This window comes from Ambystoma mexicanum, chromosome 8 (assembly GCF_040938575.1).
Source record: "Ambystoma mexicanum isolate Mex_15411 chromosome 8, UKY_AmexF1_1, whole genome shotgun sequence".
Taxonomy (NCBI): Eukaryota; Metazoa; Chordata; class Amphibia; order Caudata; family Ambystomatidae; genus Ambystoma; species Ambystoma mexicanum.
In genome coordinates, this window is record NC_090929.1 from 48,743,352 (window position 1) to 48,764,577 (window position 21,226).

Sequence of the window (21,226 nt, forward strand, 5' to 3'; positions counted from 1 at the left end):
TGGGGATTGAGCAGGGATTTCAGGTTATGTGCGTGGGGTGTGAGCAGAGATTGCTGGTGCAGAGTTTAAGGAACTGGGGAGGTGATCAGGGAGTGCAGTTGCAGAGTATGGGGAAGTGCGGATTGAGCAAGGATTGAAGGTGCGGAGTGTGGGGATCAATCACAGACAGAAGGTGTAGAGTGTGGGGTAGTGGGTAGTGAGCAGGGATTGCAGGTACAGAGTGTAGGGAAATGGGGAATAAACAGGGTGAGCCGGGAATGCGAGGACCGAGTGTGGGGAAGTGGGGATTGAGCAAGGATTGCAGATGTGGAATGTGGGGATTGAATAGGTATTGCAGGTGCAGAGTATGGGGAAGTGCGGATTCGGCAGGGATTTCTGGTGCAGAGTGTGGAGATTGAGTAGATATTGCAGAGTATGGGGAAGTAAAGATTTAGCAGGAATTGCAGGGGCAGAGTGTGGGACATTGGGGAGCGAGCAGGATTGCAGATGCAGAGTGTGGGGATTGAGTAGGTATTCCAGGTGCAGAGTATGATGAAGTGGAAATTCAGCAGGGATTGCAGGTGCAGAGTGTGGGGATTGAGTAGGTATTGCAGAGTATGCGGAAGTAAAGATTTAGCAGGAATTGCAGGGGCAGAGTGTGGGACATTGGGGAGCAAGCAGGGATTACAGATGCGGAATGTGGGGATTGAGTAGATATTCTAGGTGCAGAGTATGGTGAAGTTGAAATTCAGCAGGGATTGCAGGTGCAGAATGTGGGGATCGAGTAGGTATTTGTTAGGCAGAAACCTGTGCAGTTCCCTCTGGGACACTGCAAAAGATTTAAGACTACAGGTGGTTGGCAGTAAACCCAATTGGTAGCAGTCTGTACCACCCAGATTTACCTGGTAGCTGTGGCTGAGCAGTCAGACTTCTCTCAAGAAGAGTTAGTCAGTATACATAGTATTCACAATGGGTCAAAAGAACACAGTAGAACAAGCAAACACTGACCAGAGCTTTGTTTAAAAGAGATAATTGTTTATTTAAAAACACATCTAGTTAAACACACTGGCACCAATATTAAGCAGCTCAAAAACACGGTCACTAAAATATATACACTCCCTTCAACGATTAGTTAGACAAGTCTTAAGTAAAGCAACACTTATTTTCAGGCAGCGGTGAGCGCTTAACGAAGATGGCACTCTAATCAATCGGTTAAAAAGGGAGAGAAAGGCAGAGCAAAGATAGAAACAGATCCCAACACTTTCGGAAGAACACAGTAGGAGAAGAAGGCAGATTAAAACCGTAAAGTCAAAGTTAACAAGGCCGGACCCACTTTAAGAGGCTCCAGTCGAAATGTGTCCAAGGTCACACGGTTGAAAGTGCCCAAAAGTCTCGCGAAAGTTTCAGAAAGAGTTGGACCAACAGAAAGGGACCAGTTAGATGGTCAAGGCGGCCAGCCCAGTCCAGAAGGTTAAGGGGTTATTGTTAGCTTGTAGCAATCTTTAGAAAGGGAGGCCTGGCGGACACGGTACCTTAAAAGGGTGAGAACGCTCCAGCGGGGGCAGTTGTTCCTGGCAGCGGGTGCAAGTCGGTGCTTCGTCCGGGGGAAGAGAGGATCTCGTCGTGGAGGAAAACAGGAGTCCGTTGCACTGCCAGGGAAGAAACCAGCCGCGGAGTTCTCAATTAAAAGGAGCGGTCCTTTTATTCGCGGTCTAGTGGTAAGTGGCTATCCGGTTGCCGGGGTGCTTGGCACGGGCAATTCGACCACAAGACGTCCTGGGATGCGAGAAAAGAAGGTAAACTGGTTGTGCTCACCAGTCAAGGGAAGAAGACTCTCCAGCCAGGAGATCTCCTCTGTCGTTGGGAAGTGGTGAGTCGGTTCAGCAGGGCTCCACCGGTGGTGTCGTCGTAGCAGGTCGGCTCAGCTTCTCCCTCATCGGATTTTCAGGTTCTGTGGCGACTTCTGAAGTTTCAGTCCCAAAAGCCCTGCTTTTATGCAAGAAACCCCCATTCATTCAGCCTAGCTGTCAATCAAACTTGCTAAGTGGTGAGCCGGCCAGTTCACCACTTGGGCCAATCACACAAGAGTGCGACTTGAGTTGCCAAGGCAACTCAGTCCAGGGTGCCTAAACCCCCTCCCACACCTCCTGTGGTACCCAGACAGAGTGGCACCACTTTGGAGGGCTTCTGTGTAGCAGCCCGCTAAAAGTGGAACAAAGGGCTCGACCTTTGGTTTGGAGTTACAGAGGCGAACACAAACGCCATTTTAAAACCAAGTTCTGGCAGAAAATACCAACCAGTGAATTAATATTAAATAAATAAACCGGCGGTACGTTAGAGGCTATGTTAAAAAAGTATTAGCCTCGAACAATGGGAAAATCCCATATAGATATATTTGCGGTTGAATATAAAAAGTAGTATCCACTGCCACAAGCCAAAACTTGATGAGGGGGGATGGGACAGTGCCCCCTCGAACAACAGACCCAGGGGCAATCGAATTGCCCCTACCAGTACGCCCACAATATGATGGTTTGTACTGGTTCTGTAAGTAATTTGGGACTAGTAAAGCCAATGGTGTCTTTACATGCCCTGGGAGACAGTAGTCAGTCCCAGGGTATGGAGTCTATGGTGGGGGGTCACTATGACACCCCGGTGTTACTGCACGGAGGGTGCTGTGTAACACACCTAGAAAAACATATGAGACCCTATGGAGTAAAAGACCCCATAGCCCATGAAACACATTAACATTCAAAGGAACACCACAAATCATGTCCAAGAGTGGGAGGAAAAGAGTCTCACTCTTGGCAGGAGAAAAAAACAAACTCCAGAAATCCAGCAAAGCTGCTGGGGGACTCACTAGGTTAGGAAATTCAGCCTTAAACAGAGAATTCTCCCTAACAGTATTGCAGGTGCAGAGTATGGGCGAGTGGAGATTCAGCAGGGATTGCAGATAAAGAATGAGGGGATTGAGTAGGTATTGCAGGTGCAGATTATGGGCGAGTGGAGATTCAGCAGGGTTTGCAGATAAAGAATGTCGGGATTGAGTAGGTATTGCAGGTGCAGAGTATGGGCAAGTGGAGATTCAGCAGGGATTGCAGATGCAGAATGTGGGGATTGAGTAGGTATTCCAGGTGCAGAGAATGGTGAAGTGGAAATTCCGTAGGGATTGCAAGTGCAGAGTGTGGGGATTGAGTATGTATTGCACAGAGTACATATTCGTCATGAAATATATGATAAGTATAAAAGATGTGTGCAAACACTAACTTACAGACGTTTTGCCAATTGTTTACATAATTACCGTTTAGGGCCCATTTATGCCACAGTGGTAACTTTACAGCATGTTTTGAGTCACCGTTGTCACTTATATGAGATCTACATGCCCAGTAAACATAAACCTCTTTGAAAATGGGTGCCAGCTAGTGTTTGACCACATACTATTACTAATAGACATAGAAATGAGACTTGTGCTTAGTTTGAAGCAGGCTAGCCACATCACACTTAGAATGAACATAGCCTGACCATAAAATGGCTGCTCACAGAGACACATGGCAGTGCCACCAAACATCCAAGCTCTGTTTCTGCCTTTCCTCTGATATGCCAGCCATGCTCTCTCTACTGCTTTCATACTGGTACACCATAGAGCTACCATTTTTCACCTCCTAAATGAAGACAACTTTCTGCCACCTCAAATGAATCAAATCTATAAAGGGAATGACGAATGTTCATGTTTGTTTTTTTTTTCTTAGGGAAATGACCAAATCCGATTTGAACTGACCTGCTATGCCCTCTTCCCAGAAGTTCAGGTAATGACGAATTTGACTAAGAGTCGTAAGACGCTGGGAGGCTGAGGGAGGGGGTGCGAGCTTAGCAAGGAATCTTTTTTGTGTGACCCACCAAGGAGCACATCAGGTAGTTGAGGGTATTCGGTTCTTGAAAGGAGAGGGTGTAAATGTTGCGTCCACTCCCAGAGGCAGAAAGCAGGGGTGGGTAGAGCAGGGAGGCCTGGTTCTCCCCGAGTCTCTCCACAGTGGCCTGCTATTGCTCTGCTAACAGGCTTGGGTGAGTCTTTCTTGATGACCGGGGACTCCTTAGTTTCCAGGTTCAGACTGAGGTCTTCCTCAACACTACTGAGGTAAGAGATTTCCAACAGGCCAGTTATGCTTCTTATAAGTATTTATTGTAGATGTCAAGGAGGCCCTCCTGTCCAAGATGATTCTCCACTTGCACAGGTTTGCCGCCTTATACACACTATGTGACAGTAGCTTTGTACATTCTGGGTTACTCAGACGACGTAATAACATGTTGTTGTCATGCTCACCAACTGTGTGGTAACAGAGTAAACAAATACATGGTGAATAGAGTGCACATCATCATCCAGGCATGGATGGCCACTCATGGACTATGCCTGAATGATGATAAAACTGAACTCATAACTCTAGGCACTACTACTAGCCTGAAGAAACTGGACTCTGACTACTGTTCCTTCATGATTGATGGCAACTGCATTAAGGTGGGACAAGAGGTTAAAACCCTAGGTTTTTCTCCTGGACTCCACCCTCTCCTTCCACAGACAGGTGAACTCCCTAGCCTCATCATCGGCCTACACCTGTAAATTGATCCGTGCAGCCAAACATTTCCTGTCTGACTCTAGCTGCTTGACCCTGGCCAGAGCCCTCATACTATCCCGCCTGGACTACTGCAACGCTCTCTATCTTGGGTCTACCAAAGACGTTACCAGTAAACTCCAAACCCTCCAGAACAACGCTCTCAGGGCGGCTCTAGGCATCTCTAGAAGAGAGCATATTTCAGCATATAATCGACAGAGCAACTGGCTCACTGTCAATAACAAAATCCTCCTCAAGACTGCCTCACTTACACACAAATCACTCAACAATGACGCCCTTATCTATCTTATCGACAGATTCCATAGACAGACCTCTCTGAGACCAACAAGAATACCATATAAAGACTGTCTCTCTGTCCCAAATTTTAAACGCTCCACCATAGGCGGTAACAGTTTCCCAGTCAAAGCAGCACAACTGTGGAACTCCCTCCCACCACCCTTCAGAATGGACCTGCACTATCAGAACTTCCGAGCGAAGGTCATCTCATGGCTGAACATGTAGGCCCCCCACTACAGCCAGCCGCCTAATCCTCCCAGACTCATCTTTATTGCACCTAATGATGCCTGCTTGCACATTTGTATATATTCCTGCTGTTATCGTATATTGCATATTCTGTTGTATTTTGTTCTTTTCTCGTAACTAAGCTTCGCAATCTCTTGTAAATGCTGCGCACCGTTACCCTAGGGTATGGATTGCGCATTACAAATAATAAACAAACATCTTTGAATGTGACATATACCATAACATGTTTATATATCCACAGTTAACTGCCCCACAACATGTTCATTTATTTCAGAAGACATGATTATGATTGGAAAATGCATTCCCCATAACCGACACTTATGGCATATAATACTATTGCCAAAGTAACATTATAATACTGAAGTACGCATAAATAACAACTACCCGCCTTGCTCTCAAGATCTGCCCAATGATGGGAGTGGCCTTGCTATATAGGCTTGTTCTACAGCACCCAGGGGTGCCCTAACACGCTCCAGGGCTTCCATATGCTATGAAACTGTAATGCACAGCACCTACATACAGAGGTTTGTTGTATAGCACCCAGAGGTCCCACAAGGCTCTCCACGGCGTCCATATGCTATATAGGTTTGCTTTATAGCGCCCAGAGTTCCCCTAAGGGTCTCCATGTCTTCGGCATGATACATAGGTTTGCTGTATAGCACCCAGAGATGCCCCAGGGCTCTCCATGGCTTTGGTATGCTACACATGTCTGTTGTATAGCACCCAGAGGTGCCCCAGGGCTCTCCATGGCTTCGGCATGCTACACAGGTCCGTTGTATAGCACCCAGAGGTGCCCCAGGGCTCTTCATGCTTCAGCATGATACATAGGTTTGCTGTATAGCACCCAGAGGTGCCCCAGGGCTCTTAATGGCTTCGGCATGCTACACAGGTCCGTTGTATAGCACCCAGAGGTGCCCCAGGGCTCTTCATGCTTCAGCATGATACATAGGTTTGCTGTATAGCACCCAGTGATGCCCCATGGCTCTTCATTGCTTCAGCATGCTCCATAGGTTTGCTTTGTAGCACCCAGAGGTGCCCCAGGGCTCTTAATGGCTTCGGCATGCTACACAGGTCTGTTGTATAGCACCCAGAGGTGCCCCAGGGCTCTCCATGGCTTTGGTATGCTACACAGGTCTGTTGTATAGCACCCAGAGGTGCCCCAGAGCTCTTCATGGCTTCGGGATGCTACACAGGTCTGTTGTATAGCACCCAGAGTTGCCCCAAGGCTCTCCATGGCTTCGGCATGCTACACAGGTCCGTTGTATAGCACCCAGAGGTGCCCCAGCACTCTCCGTGGCTTTGGCATGATACATAGGTTTGTTGTATAGCACCCAGAGGTGCCCTAGGGCTCTCTGTGGCTTCGGCATGCTACCCAGGTCTGTTGCATAGCACCCAGAGGTGCCCCAGGGCTCTTCATGGCTTTGGCATGCTATACAGGTCTGTTGCATAGCACCCAGAGGTGCCCCAGGGCTCTTCATGGCTTTGGCATGCTCCATAGGTTTGTTATATAGCACTCAGAGATGCCCTAGGGCTCACCATGCCTTCGGCATGCTCCATAGGTTTGCTGTATAGTACCCAGAGGTGCCCAAGGGCTCTCCATGGCTTCGGCATGCTACCCCTAAGGCTCTCCAGGGCTTATGTATACTAAATAGGTTTGTTCTATAGCAAGCACCCATAGGTGGCAATGGCTTACATAAGCTACATTGGTTTGTTGTATAGCACCCAGGGGCGCCTTAAGGCTCTCCAGGGCTTCTGTATGCTATGATATATAGGTTTCTCTTAGAGCACCCACCGTGTCACAAGATTACTTCAAAGTGCTGAATTTGGTGAGGGAAAGGAGTGGGTGGGATGTCTTGGGTGCAAGGAGAAGTGGGGGGACAGTGGACTAGACTATATGTGCCTATAGATCCCTAAACTAAGGCGAGTTGGATGGAGGGTGACCCCCGGGTCTATCAGGTGCCTACTCCATTCTCCCTGGGTATGCAGGGCTCCCAGGAGGGCGAAGGCATCAGTGTTCCAGGGAGTCACTGTCACTGCAGCGCTTAGTCCAAAACAAAATCAATTTGAAAAAAAAGCAGTCTATCATATGACTCACATCAAACACCCCATAGCACACCAGTCAGCGCCTCAAACACCCCATAGCACACCAGTCAGCGCCTCAAACACCACAACACACCCACAATGCATTCAATCTTTCACCACTTTCCACCAAAGAGGTAGAAAATATCATCCTCAAACTCAAACCATTTAATTGTCAGGGAGACACTTGCCCAGCCCCTATCATTAAGGAGGCTACGAAAGAACTAGCACCATTCATCACTGCCCTAATAAATGCCTCATTTAACACCGGCATCAAGCCTAACAACCTCAAAGACGCCTGGGTTCTCCCACTATTAAGAAAAACCCATTATTAGACCCAAGCATCCCCTCCAATTACAGGCCTATCACCACTGTCCCCTTCCTGCTCAAAATAATGGACAGAGCAGCGTACCTGCAGGTCCAGGATTATCTTGAATCCAATAACCTCCTTGGCCTTAGACAATCAGGCTTCGGACCTAGGCATGGAACCGAAATGGCCTTGATTGACTTGAAAACCAAAATTGAAGTGTTAAAAGACAATGGCTAGTTGGCCCTCCTCCTACTACTCGACTTATCGGCTGTATTTGACCTGGACCATTACCAAATACTTTGTAACCATATCAAATCTGCAGCTCATTTCTCAGACAAAGCCACCACCCGGATTAGTTCCTTCCTGGAGAACAGATCAATGAGGGTCTTCTCTCCGTCGGCCTCCGCTGAACCGTCACCAGTTCTGTACGGAGTCCCCCAAGGGTCTTGTGTAATACTAACGCTTTACAATGTGTTTACGAAACCCCTTTTTGATATTCTTGACTATTTGGGTGTCACCTACACAACCTATGGAGATGACACCCAAATACTCATCCCCATCTCTGGAGACCACAAAGCAGACTCCAAAGCACTAAACAACATTTATCTGTTCATTCAGGCCTGGATGGCCCAACACAGGCTCTGTTTTAACGACAATAAGACAGAGCTACTCCCCTTGGCTCTCAACCTAGACTGAATAAATTAGATCCTGACTTTGACTCATTCATCATCGATGGTAACACCATTAAAGTATCCAATGACACCAAAACCCTTGGTATATACCTAGATTCCACTGTATTCTTAACACGACAAACTAATGCCATAATCTCCTCTACGGCCTACAAATGCAAACTCATCACCGCTTGTCGACCTTTCCTTACCACCGCCAATTGCACTACTCTAGCTAGAACCCTTGTCCTGTCGAAGATCGACTATTGCAATGCGTTCTATCTAGGGACCAGCCAACGGAATGTAAACACATTACAAGTAACACAAAATAGTGCCATTAGGGCAGCAGTGAATATTCCGAGAACTCAGCATATTTCAGATACCAGACACAGTTTACACTGGCTTTCTGTCACCCAAAGGATCGCTTTCAAATCACTGTGACTCACGCACAAATGCCTTTACAATCAGGCACCGAAATATCTGTCTAACCTTTTCACGCGCAACCCTTCTGATTGCCACATAGAACGGCCCAAGCACACTGCCTCTTGTTACCGAGATTCAAGCTTCAGAAGGCTTGGGGCAGCAGCTTCCCGGTGCTTGCCGCAAGGCTTTGGAACTCTCTTCCTAGCCCACTCAGAACCAAACCCTCCTTCCATTCCTTCAGAAGCAAAGCCAAAACCTGACTTGTAGCGCAGGACCATTAGACTTCGTTCCAGGCACCTCGCTCATGTCTCACTACCCTTTGCTGTGTACCTTGGAATGCCTCTGTAAATATGTTACTGTACTTTACTGTATTTAACTGTTTGTAATGCTATGCAAATATATGTAACCGTAACTTTTCAAGATATGCGCCCCGATGCCCCTGGGCTTGGCGCGCCATACAATTAAAATAAATACAAATACAAATGAGGTCCTGAAACTCTCCTAGCCCAGGACGCCTGAATTAGGCTTCCCGAGATCAAGGTGTGCTTCTTGTGGGCACCACTGGTATTGGTCCATTTGGGGCTTTGGTCGTGTTTCTGGGTGCTAAAGAGACCCGAGGGGCCATGGGGGCACGAACTAGGCCCCTTTTCCCTCAATGTTTCTGGGACAATCAGGCAGTGACAAATGCACAGCCCCTGACTGTGCAAGTGTAGCGCCCGGAAGGAAGCAGTGCACTGCTTCTGGGCACCCTGCCGCATGAGTATTCCCCACAAAAAACGAAAAGCGGAGCAATAAGCACGAAAATTACGAGCTGTAAAAGTCGATTTTTTGTGGAATTTTGTTACCCTTTTAAAATAAATATGGGGTTGGGTAAGGGTATACATTCCGGTGGGTGATGTGTTGGGGCGATGTGGGAGGTCTCCCACTAAAAGTCAAAAAAATAAATTCAAACATGTTATTTTTGGAATTCGACTAAAAGAAATTCGTTATTTTCGGCTTGGGTATTTTATTTTTGCCATTTTAACATGATAGAAGCACCTGCGTGCAGCATAAGTGGCACAATGGTGAGCTGCCTTGGCAGAGACGTGTCTGCCACACACGTCATGCCCTCTTCTGTGACACCCCGCAGAGGCAGCGTGGACGGAGACCCCATCCTAGCTCGTAACCTCACAGGCCCCGGCTGACCTGCTTCCTGAGCCTGAGCTCAGTCACTCAAAGAGAAGCAGGGGCTGGTTTTCAGGGACAGTGGCCGCAGGGTGGTGCCCGACTGGAGAGTTTCACTGCAGGGCTGTCTCTCTGCATCAGGGTATACTGGTCAGTGGTGGGGCGGAGGGGGCTGCGGGGGTCAGCCACCCGCCCGGCTCCCCACTGGTGCCAGTGCGTCCCCCAGCCTCTTGCTGGCTGGCAGAAGATTTCCCCCCACCCCCCTTTGCTCCAAAAACTGCCCTCGCTAATGGATAGTCAGGCTTATGGCAGACGAGTGGGGTTCACTAGCTCTGTGTGCACCTCTTGCCTCCCATCTGCCACCCTCTCTTAAACTTGTGTTCTCCTTCTCCGCAGATCATCGCCCCCTGGAGGATGCCCGAGTTCTACAACCGCTTCCGAGGACGCACGGACCTCATGGACTATGCCAAGGTGCTGGGCATGGGTATTCTTCTGCATGATGTGATGTGGGCGGGGGTTCTCTAATGCTGGTTGGGTGGTGATTTGCAAAGCATGCTGGCACTGGCCTGGCACCACGTGGCATGGTCTGGATTAGCAGGGATATAGTTTGGTGTGGATGGGTGGCTTTTGGTATAGATGTGCGTGCCTTGATTATGGCACATGTAGAGTGCAGTGGTGCTTTGTGGTCAGGAACCAGCCTTGCGTCCCTAGTGATGTGGGGCAGACACTCCTGCTGACACTCCCAAGGCTGGGGTCACCAGTCCAATTGACAGAGCTTTGGACCAGGGTCGCCTGCCTTCCTAATCTCAGGTCTGACTAGATTCAGTCACAGGCCAAGCACGGGTGAGGTGGTCGCTTCCTCCCTAGCCCCGCCATGATCTGAGTTATATCTGCATATCACGGATTCTGCCCCAGCCCCCCTGGCCTTAGAGAGGTGCCAACCCATTGGTGGAATCTCCCTGTCTCCCAAACACGCCAGTGCTCAGCTCCTTTCAAATCCCACCACCCCCCTCCCTTATTTTGTAGCTTTTCTGAAAACAAGACTTTTGCACCAAAGCCTTAGCTTCAGGGATGGTGCTCTGTCACAAGTATGCTTAATATTGATAGACATCAAAACCCTTACAACTTGAAGTACAAGAGGTGCTGCTTCTAAAATATTCATTTTATTCAAAACCACTCTCTTCACCTAACCCTCTACTGTCGCTTCTCCCCCTAAACTGGCACTGAAAACAAAAATTGTGCAAATGTCAATGTTTAACTGTAACTAAGAAAGTGTCTGTAACCAGTGCCACGATGCCTGTGGGCTGCTGTGCGCTCAACAAATTCGAATAAATAAATAAATTCATCCAAAAATAAAAAAAATATCCATAAACATCAGCAATTACAAAAACATAGTGATTTCAATAAATATAAAAAAGCGACAGGTGCCTGCTTCAACAAAATGAACAAGTTAGCTGCAATTACCTAACAAAATCGGATTTATTTTTGTATTATAATCAAAAATATCATCTGCTAGGTCGATAGGCACACCTTCAAGTCATCGAGTGAGCGGATACCATAAAGATACACAAAATTTTCAGAAATTACACAGTATTCATGACATCAAAGTATTATTCATGATGCTCCACTGGATGGTAACAAGAATGTTTAAGCCCAACATGTTTCGTTCCTCCTCAAACAACAACTCCTTTAGGAACTTTCTTCAGGGGCAACAATGTAAAATACACCTAACCGATCTGCTTTTACACATCTTTATTTAGAATAATATGAGCAGGCATACGTAGTTATATAGACTACTCCACTCTTAAGTTCAAAGGCAGAAGAGAGATCAAGTAGGATGAGGACAGAGGGGAGATTAGAATCAAGGTTGGAGAGCAGGTCTTCACGGATGTTCAGGCGAGCAGTTTCCGTGCTTCTGGCTGCTCTGAAGCCAGACTGATGGTCATGGAGACAACCAACAGAGTCAGTGTGAAGATTAAGCTGGGAGATGGCCAGCTTTTCCAGGAGTTTGCCCAGGAAAGAAGTGATCGATGTTGGGACATAGTTAGCTGGGCAGGAGGGGTCGGAAGTGGGTTTGTTTAGAAGAGTGTGCACAAGCGAGTGCTTCAGAGGGGAGGGAAAGGCTCCAGTGGTGAGGGAGTGGTTGCAGAAGTCAGCCAGAGCAGGAGCGAGAGTGTCAATATGGTCCTTGATGGTTTTGGACGAACAGGAAAGAAGCTGTTTTGATGAGACTTTTATAGATCAGACTTGTCTAGAAATCTCGTTGGGGAAGAACAGAGGAAAGGAAGAGAAAGAGGGAGGAGAGGTGGCTGCAGGTGGGCCAGAGGTATGAGAGAAAGAAGAGGGATGAGGAGGAGAGGATGAGAATGTTGACAGGATGTCCTGAGTTTTACAGATGAAATGAGAGGCCCAGCCGTGCAGAGGGCCTGGGAGGGAACAGGAGAGGTGGAGACTGCAGCAGGATTGGCCAGCTCCTAGCAGATTTTAAAGAGTTTGGCTGAGTTGTTAGATGCAGCAGAGACACGCGCTTGGACGTGGGCTCTCTTCGTAGTGTGGACAGAGAGTCAGTATTGCCTTTGGAGCAGGCAACAGGCCAGTTTGTCAGAGGATGCACAAGATGCCCGCCATTTCCTCTCAGCCGCCCTACACTTGCTTTTAAGGGTAACTAGGTCAGAGTCATACCAAGAGTTGCACTTGGCTTTGGGCTTCAGGCGGATCCTCAAAACAGGGGCAAGAAAATCAAAAGTATCAGAGATAGCAGAGTGGAGCTTGTATAGGGCAGTATCAGGATGAGAATCGACCAAGGGTGCAGGAGGGGGGAGAAAGTGGCAGCAAAAGCCTCAACTGACACACGCGTTATGGGCTGAATGACCGAGAAGGTAGGTGGCAGTGCTGGAGTTGGCTTGGCCTGCGTGGTAGAGGGGGAGAGATGGGAAGAAAGGAGAAAGTGATCGTTCCAGGAGAGAGGCGTGGTGAGAGGGTTAGATAGGGGGAGGTCAGAGGAGATGAGAACTCCAGAGTGTGCCCTGCAGAGGGGGTTGGGCCAGAGGGGAGAATAGAAAGAGAGAGTCGCAGAGGTTGCGAAAGAGTCCAGAGGAGGGACAGGAAGCATCCAGGTGGATATTGAGGTCTCCAATGAGTATGAGTATGAGTTGAGTGGTCGAGGCCAGGAGGGAGGAGGAGAGGTCAGCCCACTCGTAGAGGAAATAGGTAGTCTGACCAGGTGGCCGATAGATAGTAGCAATGGTGAGAGAGTGGCCGGGAGAGACAGACTGCAGACAAGGCATTCGAAGGAGGAGTAGGCCCACGTAGGAATTACGGAGGCAGGAATCCACTGTGGGAAGATCAAGGATATACTCCCACCGGAGCGGGTGGATCTGGGCGCGGAGAGGATCTTGTAGCCATCAGAGTGTCAAAGCTCGATAGCCTTTCCTGGGGAAGATGGGGCTGCTTGGAGAAGATGGGCCTCCCTTGAGATGATGGGCCTGCCTGGAGAAGGTGCGCCTGCCTGGAGAAGATGGGCCTCCCTTGAGATGATGGGTCTGCCTGGAGAAGGTGGGCCTGCCTGGAGAAGGTGGGGCTGCCTGGAGAAGGTGGGGCTGCCTGGAGAAGGTGGGGCTGCCTGGAGAAGATGGGCCTCCCTTGAGATGATGGGTCTGCCTGGAGAAGGTGGGCCTGCCTGGAGAAGGTGGGCCTGCCTGGAGAAGGTGGGCCTGCCTGGAGAAGATGGGCCTGCCTGGAGAAGGTGGGCCTGCCTGGAGAAGGTGGGCCTGCCTGGAGAACGTGGGCCTCCCTTGAGATGATGGGTCTGCCTGGAGAAGGTGGGCCTGCCTGGAGGAGGTTGGCCTGTCTGGGAAGCTAGAGAGGTTTTGTGGGTTCTAGGTACAGGGTAAACGGGGTTCCTTGAATGTTCTAATGAGTTAGAAGGTCTGTACCTTTGTCTAATCCGTGGCTCAGGAGACATGTCATAATGATGGAATTTGCTGGCTTATCCAGCAGCTGTTGGTTGAGAGAAGTTTCTGGAAATGGTCTTTTCATCTGCAGTCTGGGATGGCTATGCCCCGCCTTGCACCTTCGATGGGTGATGGTGTTAGATTGTTAGGTGGGGCACCCAATGCTTCCGTTCCTCAATGCCAAGAGTGGGCTCTTTTCCTGGGATAAGTCGCATGTTGTTGAGCCAAACACAGGAACCTAAATCAGAAAATCAGAAAAACAGAATAGACCAATTTCTGCACGAGGGCGAAAGGTTACTTTTTGGCTTGAAGTCGAGGACAGGGATCTGCAACCTTTGGCTCGCCAGATGTTTTAGGCTACAATTCCCATAATATCTGGCTATTGACTATGTTGGCTAAGAATGATGGGAGTTGTAGTACAAAACATCCCAGATCCCTGGTCTAGGAGACAGTTTGGTGAGCCAGAGCCATGTTATGCTTAACAATATGTTTACACAAAGACAAAGGTCTTGTTCAAACGGCACGAGGGGAAATGACATTTAAATGTATTAGTGGGTACAAAACCCAGGCCTCTGTCCATTAATTGAAATAACCATGTGATGAGGCCTCCATGATAAAGTGGGTGTCTATGTGTTCGAGGCCGGCATAGGTTGTAAAACCCCTTTCCTCTGCCACCCCCATCGGCAGGTCCCCCTGGATTTTCCTCATTTTAATCGTGATGAGATGAGAAGCAACGCACATATCCCGAGCTGGAAAGTCACTCTACAGAATTAGTGCATCCAACGTTTCGAACTACAACTCCCATCAGCACTAACCATCAAAGTCGAAAATAAGGGGTCATGGGTGCTGTAGTCCAAAACATCTGAAACAGCTGTAGGTTGCAACCACACATTCCTTGATCCTTTGATTATCCTTTGATTATCAGCCACAGCAAGCAGTGGATCTCACGCACTCTCCTCACAATCTTCTCTCTCTCTCCCTCCCCCTCTCTCCCTCTCTCCCCCCTCTCTCTCCCCTCTCTCTCTCCTCCTCTCCCCTTCTCCCCCCTCCCTCTTCCCCGCTCTCTCTCTCCTCTCTCTCCTCGCTCTCTCTCCCCCTCTCTCGTTCCTCTCTCTCTCCTCTCTCTCCCTCTCTCTCCTCTGTCTTTCTCTCTCTCTCTCATCTCTCTCTCTCTCCTCGCTCCCTCTCCCTCCTCTCTCTCTCCTCTCTCCCCCTCTCTCCCCCTCCCTCTTCCCCTTTCTCTCCTCTCTCTTCCCCCTCTCTCTCTCTCTTCCTCTCTCTCCCTTCTCTCTCTTCTCCCTCTCTCTCTCCCCCCCTCTCTCTCCTCACTCTCTCTCTCTCCCTCTCTCGTTCCCCTCTCTCTCTCCTCTCTCTCCCTCACTCTCTCCCTCTCTCCTCTCTCCATCTCCCTCTCTTCGGTCTCTCTCCTCTCTCTCCCTCTCCTCTCTCTCTCGCCCCTCTCTCTCCTCTCTCCCTCTCTCGCCCCTCTCTCTCTCTCCCCCTTCTCTCTCCTCTCTCTCGCCCTCTCTCTCGCCCTCTTTCCCCCTCTTCCTCTCTCTCTCTTCCTCTCTTTCTCTTCATCTCTCCCCCCTCTCTCATCTCTCTTTCTCTCTCTCCTCGCTCTCTCTCTCCCTCTCTCGTTCCCCTCTCTCTCCTCGCTCTCTCTCTCCCTCTCTCGTTCCCCTCTCTCTCTCCTCTCTCTCCCTCTCTTTCTCTCCCTCTCCTCTCTCTTTCTCGTACCTCTCTCTCCCCCTCTCTCTCTCCTCCTCTCTCTCTCTCTCTCCCTCTCTCTCTCCCTCTCTGCTCTCTCCATCTCCCTCTCTCCGCGCTCTCTCCTCTCTCTCCCTCTCCTCTCTCTCTCGCCCCTCTCTCTCCTCTCTCTCCCCTCCCTCTCTCTCCTCTCTCTCGCACCTCTCTCTCCCCCCTCTCTCTCCTCTCTCTCGCCCTCTCTCTCTCTCCCCCTCTTCCTCTCTCTCCCCCTCTTCCTCTCTCTCTTCCTCTTCATCTCTCCGCTTCTCTCCTCTCTTTCTCTCTCTCTCTTCCTCTCTCTCCCCCCTCTTCCTCTCATGATCTCTCTCCCCCTGTTGTATATTTGCCCCCACCTCCCCTTTATGATTCTTCCTTCATCTCTGATTTCCCCGCCACTCACACCCCCGTCGTTTTCACGCATTTGCTGACTTCCTTTTCCGTCTTCACGCCTCAAATCTCGACTCCCCCCGTGCTTTATTCTCTCTTACTCTTCCCCTCCTTCTCACCCCTTTCCTCGTTTCTCGCGCTCTTTTTAATACTCGCCCCTTCCCCGTCTCTCTCCCTCTCTCACCATTCATTATTTTACCAAGTACCCGCATGCCCCCCACCGATTTATCATCTCCTTTTAACCCCCAGGCCTCCTGGAAAGTTTCCTGAACAGTCCCCCCCTCTTGATTTCCAGCCTGGGGGCACAGCTTTCTAAAGAGACACATTATTGTGGAGACAAACAGTTGCTGCTGGGGTCTTTGGGAGATGAGAGGCTTTCCGACGCTGAGGAGGGGCGAGGGTCTTATCTGTCACCGAGAGCCTTGTGCTGGCTAAGAGCCCTCTCAGGCCGGACACACTGCTGGTATTTCTAGCCTCACTGGAGCCGACGTGTCCCGAACCCGCCCCGGGCAAGGACCGCTCCACCAGGGCCTGACTAAGGGCTCCCATGACAGCAAGTGAACTCAAAGGAGCCTCTATGCACTGGGCTATGAGTGGGGAGGCTGGCTGGGAGCTAGGGAGCAATGCAGGAAGGCCCTGCGGGGAGCTTGGGGCTGTGCAGGAAGGCCCCGCAGAGAGCTGTGCAGGAGGGCCCCCGGAGGGAGCTAGGGGCTGTGCATGAGGGCCCCGCAGGGAGCACTGCAGGAGGGTCCCGCGTGGAGCCAGGGGCTGTGCAGGAGGGCCCCGCAGGGAGCCAGGAGCTGTGCAGGACAGCATGTAGGGATCTAGGGAGCAGTGCAGGAGGGCCCTGCATGGAGCCAGGGGCTGTGCAGGAGGGCCCTGCAGGGAGCTAGGGAGCAATGCAGGAAGGCCCCGCAGAGAGCTAGGGAGCAGTGCAAGAGGGTCCCACAGGGTACTAGGGCTGTGCAGGAGGGGCCTGCAGGGAGCTAGGGAGTGTGCAGGAGGACCCCACAGGGAGCTAGGGAGCAGTGCAGGAGGGCCCCGCAGGGAGCAGTGCAAGAGGGCCCCGCAGGGAGCCAGGGGCTGTGCAGGAGGGGCCTGCAGGGAGCAGTGCAGGAGGGCCCCCGCAGGGAGCTAGGGGCTGTGCATGAGGGCCCCGCAGGAGCGTCCCGCGTGGAGCCAGGGGCTGTGCAGGAGGGCCCCGCAGGGAGCCAGGAGCTGTGCAGGACAGCCTGTAGGGATCTAGGGAGCAGTGCAGGAGGGCCCTGCATGGAGCCAGGGGCTGTGCAGGAAGGCCCTGCAGGGAGCTAGGGAGCAATGCAGGAAGGCCCCGTAGGGAGCAGTGCAAGAGGGTCCCACAGGGTACTAGGGCTGTGCAGGAGGGGCCTGCAGGGAGCTAGGGAGCAGTGCAGGAGGACCCCACAGGGAGCTAGGGAGCAGTGCAGGAGGGCCCCGCAGGGAGCTAGGGAGCAGTGCAAGAGGGCCCCGCAGGGAGCAGGAGGGCCCAGCAGGGAGCCAGGGGCTGTGCAGGAGGGCCTGTAGGGATCTAGGGAGCAGTGCAGGAGGGCCCTGCATAGAGCCAGGGGCTGTGCAGGAGGGCCCTGCAGGGAGCTAGGGAGCAATGCAGGAGGGCCCTGCAGGGAGCTAGGGGCTGTGCAGGAGAGCCCCGCAGGGAGCAGGGGCTGTGCAGGAGGGGCTGTAGGGATCTAGGGAGCAGTGCAGGGGGGCCCTGCATGGAGCCAGGGGCTGCGCAGGAGGGCCCTGCAGGGAGCAATGCAGGAGGGCCCCACAGAGAGCTAGGGAGCAGTCCCGGAGGGCCCCACAGGGAGCAACGAGGCACTGCGGGAGGGTCCCACGGGGAGCTAGGTGCTTTGCAGGAGGGACCTGCAGGGAGCTAGGGGCAGTGCAGGATAGCCCTGCAGCGAGCTAGGGGCAGTGCAGGATAGCCCCGCAGGGAGCTAGGGGCTGTGCATGAGGGCCCCGCAGGGAGCACTGTAGGAGGGTCCCGTGTGGAGCCAGGGGCTGTGCAGGAGGGCCCCGCAGGGAGCCAGGAGCTGTGCAGGACAGCCTGTAGGGATCTAGGGAGCAGTGCAGGAGGGCCCTGCATGGAGCCAGGGGCTGTGCAGGAGGGCCCTGCAGGGAGCTAGGGAGCAGTGCAGGAGGACCCCACAGGGAGCTAGGGAGCAGTGCAGGAGGGCCCCGCAGGGAGCTAGGGAGCAGTGCAAGAGGGCCCCGCAGGGAGCAGGAGGGCCCCGCAGGGAGCCAGGGGCTGTGCAGGAGGGCCTGTAGGGATCTAGGGAGCAGTGCAGGAGGGACCTGCATGGAGCCAGGGGCTGTGCAGGAGGGCCCTGCAGGGAGCTAGGGAGCAATGCAGGAGGGCCCTGCAGGGAGCTAGGGGCTGTGCAGGAGAGCCCCGCAGGGAGCAGGGGCTGTGCAGGAGGGGCTGTAGGGATCTAGGGAGCAGTGCAGGGGGGCCCTGCATGGAGCCAGGGGCTGTGCAGGAGGGCCCTGCAGGGAGCAATGCAGGAGGGCCCCGCAGAGAGCTAGGGAGCAGTCCAGGAGGGCCCCACAGGGAGCAACGGGGCACTGCGGGAGGGTCCCACGGGGAGCTAGGTGCTTTGCAGGAGGGACCTGCAGGGAGCTAGGGGCAGTGCAGGATAGCCCTGCAGCGAGCTAGGGGCAGTGCAGGATAGCCCTGCAGCGAGCTAGGGGCTGTGCAGGAGGACACCGCAGTGAGCTTGGGGCTATGCAGGAGGGCCCCGCAGGAAGGTAGGGAGCAGTGCAGGAGGGCCCCGCAGGGAGCTTGGGGCTGTGCAGTAGGGCCCCGCAGGAAGTTATGGAGTAGTGCAGGAGGGCCCCGCAGGGAACTAGGGCTGTGCAGGAGGGGCCTACAGGGAGCTATGGCGCAGTGCAGGACGTCCCTGCAGGGAGCTAGGGAGCAGTGGAGGAGGGCCCCACAGGGAGCTAGAGAGCAGTGCAGGAGGGCCCCACTGGGAGCTGGGGTCCGTGCAGGAGGGCCCTGCAAGAAGCTAGGGAGCAATGCAGGAGGTCCCAGCAGGGAGCTAGGGAGAAATGCAGCAGGTCCCTGCAGGGAGCTATGGGGCAATGCAGGAGGCCCCCACTGGGAACTAGAGGCAGTGCAGGAGGGCCCTGCAAGAAGCTAGTGAGCAGTGCAGGAGGGCCACGGAGCTAGGAGCCGAGACAGCCCTGCAGGAACAACTAGGCAATCGAGCAAGAGGTTACCTGCTTGGAGCTAGGGGCCATGTAATAGGGCCTTATATGGGACTAGAGGCCGTGCGATCCCTGCAGGTACCTAGGGGCCGTGCAGGAGTGCTCTGCAGGGAGCTATGCGGCATGAATGAAAGCCCTGCAGGGGTCTCAGAACCGAGCAGGATGGCATTGCAGGAAGCTATGGGCCTGGCTAGACAGCCCTGCATGGACCCTTTGCTACAGGCTGCACAGAGTTCCCTGCTGGGAGCTAGGGCCGTGCAGGAGGCTATCCGAATTTAGCAGACTCTATAGGAGTGCCCTGCAAGAACTACTCGGGGCGTGCAGGAGTGGCTTGCAGGGATAACTAGGGGTCCACGCAGGAGGGGTCTGTAGGGAGAACAGGAGACCGTGCAGGAACCAGTAGCAGATCTCGCAAGAGTGACCAGCAGCAGGGAACTAGAGAGAAGAGCTGAGTGCAGGGCAACGTAGCGGCTGTGCAAGAGTGACCAGCAGCAGGGAGCTAGGGGGAAGAGCTGAGTGCAGGGAAACGTAGCGGCTGTGCAAGAGTGACCAGCAGCAGGGAGCTAGGGAAAAGAGCTGAGGGCAGGGCAACGTAGCGGCTGTGCAAGAGTGACCAGCAGCAGGGAGCTAGGGAGAAGAGCTGAGGGCAGGGCAACGTAGCGGCTGTGCAAGAGTGACCAGCAGCAGGGAGCTAGGGAGAAGAGCTGAGGGCAGGGCAACGTAGCGGCTGTGCAAGAGTGACCAGCAGCAGGGAGCTAGGGAGAAGAGCTGAGGGCAGAGCAATGTAGCGGCTGTGCAAGAGTGACCAGCAGCAGGGAGCTAGGGAGAAGATCTGAGGGCAGGGCAACGTAGCGACTGCGCAAGAGTGACCAGCAGCAGGGATCTAGGGAGAAGATCTGAGGGCAGGGCAACATAGCGGCTGCGCAAGAGTGACCAGCAGCAGGGAGCTAGGGCAAAGAGCTGAGGGCAGGGCAACGTAGCGGCTGCGCAAGAGTGACCAGCAGCAGGGAGCTAGGGAGAAGAGCTGAGGGCAGGGTAACATAGCGACTGTGCAAGAGTGACCAGCAGCAGGGAGCTAGGGAGAAGAGCTGAGGGCAGGGCAACGTAGCGGATGTGCAAGAGTGACCAGCAGCAGCGAGCTAGGGAGAAGAGCTGAGGGCAGGGCAACGTAGCGGCTGTGCAAGAGTGACCAGCAGCAGGGAGCTAGGGAGAAGAGCTGAGGGCAGAGCAACGTAGCGGCTGTGCAAGAGTGACCAGAAGCAGTGAGCTAGGGAAAAGAGCTGAGGGCAGGGCAACGTAGCGGATGTGCAAGAGTGACCAGCAGCAGCGAGCTAGGGAGAAGAGCTGAGGGCAGGGCAACGTAGCGGCTGTGCAAGAGTGACCAGCAGCAGGGAGCTAGGGAGAAGAGCTGAGGGCAGAGCAACGTAGCGGCTGTGCAAGAGTGACCAGCAGCAGGGAGCTAGGGAGAAGAGCTGAGGGCAGGGCAACGTAGCGACTGCGCAAGAGTGACCAGCAGCAGGGATCTAGGCAGAAGAGCTGAGGGCAGGGCAACGTAGCGGCTGCGCAAGAGTGACCAGCAGCAGGGAGCTAGGGAGAAGAGCTGAGGGCAGGGCAACATAGCGGCTGCGCAAGAGTGACCAGAAGCAGTGAGCTAGGGAAAAGAGCTGAGGGCAGGGCAACGTAGCGGATGTGCAAGAGTGACCAGAAGCAGTGAGCTAGGAGGAAGAGCTGAGGGCAGGGCAACGTAGCGGCTGCGCAAGAGTGACCAGCAGCAGGGAGCTAGGGAGAAGAGCTGAGGGCAGGGTAACATAGCGACTGTGCAAGAGTGACCAGCAGCAGGGAGCTAGGGAGAAGAGCTGAGGGCAGGGCAACATAGCGGCTGTGCAAGAGTGACCAGCAGCAAGGAGCTAGGGAGAAGAGTTGAGGGCAGGGCAACGTAGCGGCTGTGCAAGAGTGACAAGCAGCAGGGAGCTAGGGAGAAGAGCTGAGGGCAGGGCAACGTAGGGGCTGTGCAAGAGAGCCCTACAGCCATTACTTGGGTGTTTTGTAGGAGTGCCTGCAGGAAGGACTGGGCGGCGTGCAGGAGTGCCCTGCAGGGAGAACTAGGCGACTGTGCAGGAGTGCCCTGCAGGGAGA

General features: G+C 52.9%; 1 protein-coding gene across 1 annotated transcript in view; it reads left to right on the top strand.

Moving 5' to 3' along the window:
* ASS1 (argininosuccinate synthase 1) overlaps window positions 1-21,226 on the top strand; it is a 514,067-nt gene that overhangs the window by 98,367 nt on the left and 394,474 nt on the right. Inside the window, exons 6-7 of the mRNA XM_069609263.1 lie at window positions 3,726-3,782; window positions 10,167-10,241. Coding sequence (XP_069465364.1) covers window positions 3,726-3,782; window positions 10,167-10,241 — 132 coding nt within the window. The remainder of the gene's footprint in view (window positions 1-3,725; window positions 3,783-10,166; window positions 10,242-21,226) is intronic.